This window comes from Carlito syrichta, unplaced genomic scaffold, assembly GCF_000164805.1.
Source record: "Carlito syrichta isolate Samal-C Ts95f unplaced genomic scaffold, Tarsius_syrichta-2.0.1 Scaffold297479, whole genome shotgun sequence".
NCBI classification, from domain to species: Eukaryota; Metazoa; Chordata; class Mammalia; order Primates; family Tarsiidae; genus Carlito; species Carlito syrichta.
In genome coordinates this window covers 34,984-38,842 of record NW_007241575.1, presented here as the reverse complement: position 1 = coordinate 38,842, position 3,859 = coordinate 34,984, and the positions used below count along the sequence as shown (strand labels likewise).

The 3,859-nt window shown below is 63.9% G+C and overlaps 1 protein-coding gene across 1 annotated transcript in view; it reads right to left on the bottom strand.

Annotated features, from left to right (window-relative positions):
* The window catches only part of CELSR2 (cadherin EGF LAG seven-pass G-type receptor 2), a gene marked incomplete at its 5' end in the record, with an annotated part of 27,827 nt that overhangs the window by 13,708 nt on the left and 10,260 nt on the right, over positions 1–3,859 (bottom strand). The window contains 7 exons of the mRNA XM_021710703.1: positions 43–209; positions 525–650; positions 806–969; positions 1,232–1,389; positions 2,083–2,171; positions 2,323–2,438; positions 2,811–3,033. Of these exons, the coding sequence (XP_021566378.1) occupies positions 43–209; positions 525–650; positions 806–969; positions 1,232–1,389; positions 2,083–2,171; positions 2,323–2,438; positions 2,811–3,033 (1,043 nt within the window). The remainder of the gene's footprint in view (positions 1–42; positions 210–524; positions 651–805; positions 970–1,231; positions 1,390–2,082; positions 2,172–2,322; positions 2,439–2,810; positions 3,034–3,859) is intronic.

Sequence of the window (3,859 nt, the reverse complement as noted above, 5' to 3'; positions counted from 1 at the left end):
TGCAGCGGCCCCAGCCAGGCCACGGCCTGGCCCCCCCATCACCTGTAGGGTGATGGTGCTGCGCCCCCTGGTGACGGCCTGCAGCAGGACACCGTCGGCCTGGCGCGTTCGGAACATGAGGCTGAGGTGCCAAGGCTGGGAGATGGGCAGTGAGAGGCCATGCCAGGCCACCAGGCTGCTGCCCAGGAAGTGCTGTGGGTTGGCCATTTCTGGGGAGGCAGATCAAGGCAGAGTCTGAAGGGTGGCCTGGCGAGGTGCCCCAGGGTGTGACACTCAGCGGGGGCAGAGCCTGCTCCTCCCGGCAGCCCCGCCCTACCTGCCCTGGACCCGCCCCAGGCTGCACCGGGCCTGCCTCAGACTGGGCCCTTTGTCTCCTGTGCTGCCCGCTCAGGCTCTGCCCAGACACGCTCTTCCACCCGCAGCCCAGTTCGGCTGAGCCCTGCCCAGCGCCTGCCTGGACCCTGCCAGTGTTCCCAGGCTGTCGGTGGCGCCCGGGCCTGGCCTCCGAGGGCTGCTTTTCCTACCCTGGGCGCAGCTCTTGCCCCCGAAGCCCAGAGGGCACTCGCAGCTGAACGAGTCCCACTGGTTCACGCAGGTGCCCCCGTTGTGGCACGTGTTGCTGTCACACACGTTCTTCTTGGCAGGGCAGCCTGGAATGCGGAGAAGAGGGCTCAGCGGCCCTAGGCCAGGTGCCACAGGGGAGATCTGTAGCAGCTAGTAGAGGCCCCGGGACCCCTGTTCTGGTGTCCTCACGCCAGGCACGGCCCCTCCTCTCAGCACTGGGCTCCCAGCCTTGCCCTCCTACCAGGCATGGTGCCGTTGTTGGCAATGAAGTCAGCCATGTCCACGTGCCGGCTGTCCACCTGCAGGTTTCTCATGCAGCCCACAAAGTGGCGCATGCGGACAGGGAAGCTCTCGGGCAGGTCAGGCACGCCCCCCAGCAGCAGGGGTCCCGTCAGATCCAGAGACCTGGGGGGCAAGTGGTGCGGAGTGAGGGGGGCTGGTACAGCTCCGTCCCTGTGCCCTGCCCCCAGGCCAGAGGAAGGAGGGCTGAGGCACAGGCCAATGGCCTGCAGGGAGTCACCCTGCCCCCTCCCCAGGCCTCGCTCTGATTCCCAGTCTGAGGCCCCAGGCCGGGCAGGGGCCCCAGCTGACTTGGTCCCCACCCCCTGCCCTCCCTCCCTGCCCGCCCTGCCCTGGCCTCACCAACCCCCGGTCTTTCCCTACTCACTTCTTGCTGCCACCCTGGGTGCCCTGGGCAGCACAGGAATAGTTGCCCAGCACCGCTCCAAAGCGCAGGGCCACCCCGGTGTCACAGCCATCTACGGTCACCACAGCCACCTTCTGCTCAGAGGGGCCCTGCGGAAGCCCTGTCTGACCCAACAGTGGCTGTGGACAGGTAAGAGCGGGGAAGGGGAACAGTGGACGGGGGCCCACCTGACTCATGGGCCAGCGCACCCTGCCATGTGTGTACACCTGTCCACAAGCACACACGTGTTACACACATGCACACATGCACTCATGAGGTTTATGCACCTAGCCACCTTCCTCAGTGTTCGTCCACACCTGGGCCTACCTCATGAGATAGGAAGCATCAAGCCCCACCCAGCGAGGTGGGAATGCCCAGCAAGGTGGCACATGCCCACCTACTCCCTCTCTGGCAGCTAGATGTGCCATGACAGGCCCCGCACTCAGCGGCAGCATCACTCAGGTCTGGGTAAGCCCCTGAGCCAACAACAGAACCTTCCAACCCTCCCGTCCCGCCCAGACCCACCTTTTTTTTTTTTTTTTTTTTTTTGAGTTGGAGTCTCACTCTGTTGCCCAGGCTAGAGTGCAATGGTCACTCCCGGCCACCGCAGCCTCGACCTGCTGGGCTCCGGCGATCCTTCCGCCTCAGCCTTCCAAGTAGCTGGTACAGGCACGCGCTACCACACCCAGCTAATTTTTTGATTTATTGTAGAGATGAGGTCTCGCCAAGTTGCCCAGGCGGGTCTCGAACCCGCGGGTTCAGGCAATCCATTCACCTCAGCCTCCCAAAGCACGGGATTACAGGCTGAGCCACCGAGCCCGGCCCAGACTCACCTTATTGTAGTACTTCAGCTGCACTGTGTGCCACTGGCCATCACTGACCCCTCCGGGCACGAATGGGGACACGGTGGTAGTCGACTCCCCTGGGGGAAAGGAAAAGGTGAGCTAGGACACTGGAGGGCTGGGAATGGCAATGAGGGGGACACTCAAGGTTGGGGCTGGGCCCAGGGCTGGCTGGGAGAGGATACAGCTTGGGTTGGGGCTGAGGACGGGCGGGCGGGGTGCTGGGATCACCTGCAGAGAAGGTGAGCTGGACCTGTTCCTGGATCACCTCGAGGGCCACAAAGTCGTGCTTCTCATTGAAGCGCCCATTGTACAGCAGCAGCCCGTCACGCTCCTTGGTGGCAAACCTAAGCAGGAGTTGGGGGGCAGGGAATGGGGCACCCACTGGGCGCCGGCACCCGCCACCTAAACCAGCACCCGGCCCCACCCCGCACCCTCCAGCGGGCTGACACCTTGGCTAAGACCACAGGGCTGAGTGTGGAAGATGGGCCCAGACCAGGGTTCCGGCGTCGGAATCCCCCAGCCTGAAGGCGGGAGGAGGCCGGGGAGGCCCTGGGGGGTGGGGGGGTCTGAGGCAGGATGCCCAGGCAGCCCGAAGGGCGGAGCGGGCTCTGTCAGAGGTTGCTCCGCGCTCCTACTGCCTGACCACTTGCTCCATCCGCACAGCAAGAGGGACCCTGACCCCTACCGGCCCCCTCCCCCCGGGCCCTGCCACTCACGAGAGGGCCAGGGTGAAGTGGAAGCGCTGGCGCAGGCCACGGAAGGTGAGGAAGGAGCGGGCGGGGAAGCTGCGCGTGGTCACCTGGCAGTAGGGCTTCTCGAAGTCTCCGGACGGGCAGTCGCATTTGAAGCCGCCCACCAGCAGGTTGACACAGGTGCCCCCGTTCTTGCAGACACTGGGGGTGCAACGGCCTGAGCGGGTACTCACCTCACAGTGCTCACCTGGGCAACAGGAAATGCAGGGTGAGTACCAAGCACCTGTGGAGGGGAGGGAACTGAGACCCCTGCCCCCACCAGCTGCCAGTGCTATCTCCCATGGCCTCCCGTGACCCCCATCATGCTCCTAGACTCTCCCAGTTCCCCCCAATCCCTCTCGTGTGTCCATCTCTCTGAGGTCTGAGCTCCAGCCCTTCCTGGGGGCTCTGACCCACTCTGCCGTTCCCACAACTCCACGGTGCTCCCCAGCATGCTCCTGGAAGCTCTCAGTCCCTTCCCTGCCCCTACTAGGCTTCATAAGCACAGTCCCGCTGGGCCCTGGTTGCAAGTCCCAGATCCCAGCAGACTTTGGTGCCATGCTACCAGGCACGCTCGGGGTGCTCTGGCCCCTGCAGGGGCAAGCGGGCAGGGCAGGGAAGGGCCTGCAGGACAGCACCCCTGCCCACCACTCCTCCTTCCTCCATGGTGCTTTTGTCCCTGTCAGCTCTGAGATCAGTTTCCCTCCCTGGGGATGTTGCCAGCTTCCCCATGGATTTATCTGGGTTACGGGGCAGAGAACTCCTGCCCCAAGCCCTGGGGTCCAGACTGAGGACCCCATGCATTTGGGAGATGCTGAGACTGAGGACCCAGTGCAGGGAGCAGGTGAGGGTTCCATGGAGAAGCCGAAAATTCCACAGCTTCAGATGGGAAAATCCACCCCTTTCTCTCCCTCCTGGTTCCCAGATTCTAGAGATAGGTTCTCAGCTCCTGTGCCTAGTGACTGGCTCTTGTTTCCATGGAAACTGTTGTTCGCCTCCTCTAAGCACCCCCCCATCCTCCTGGACAAAGACTC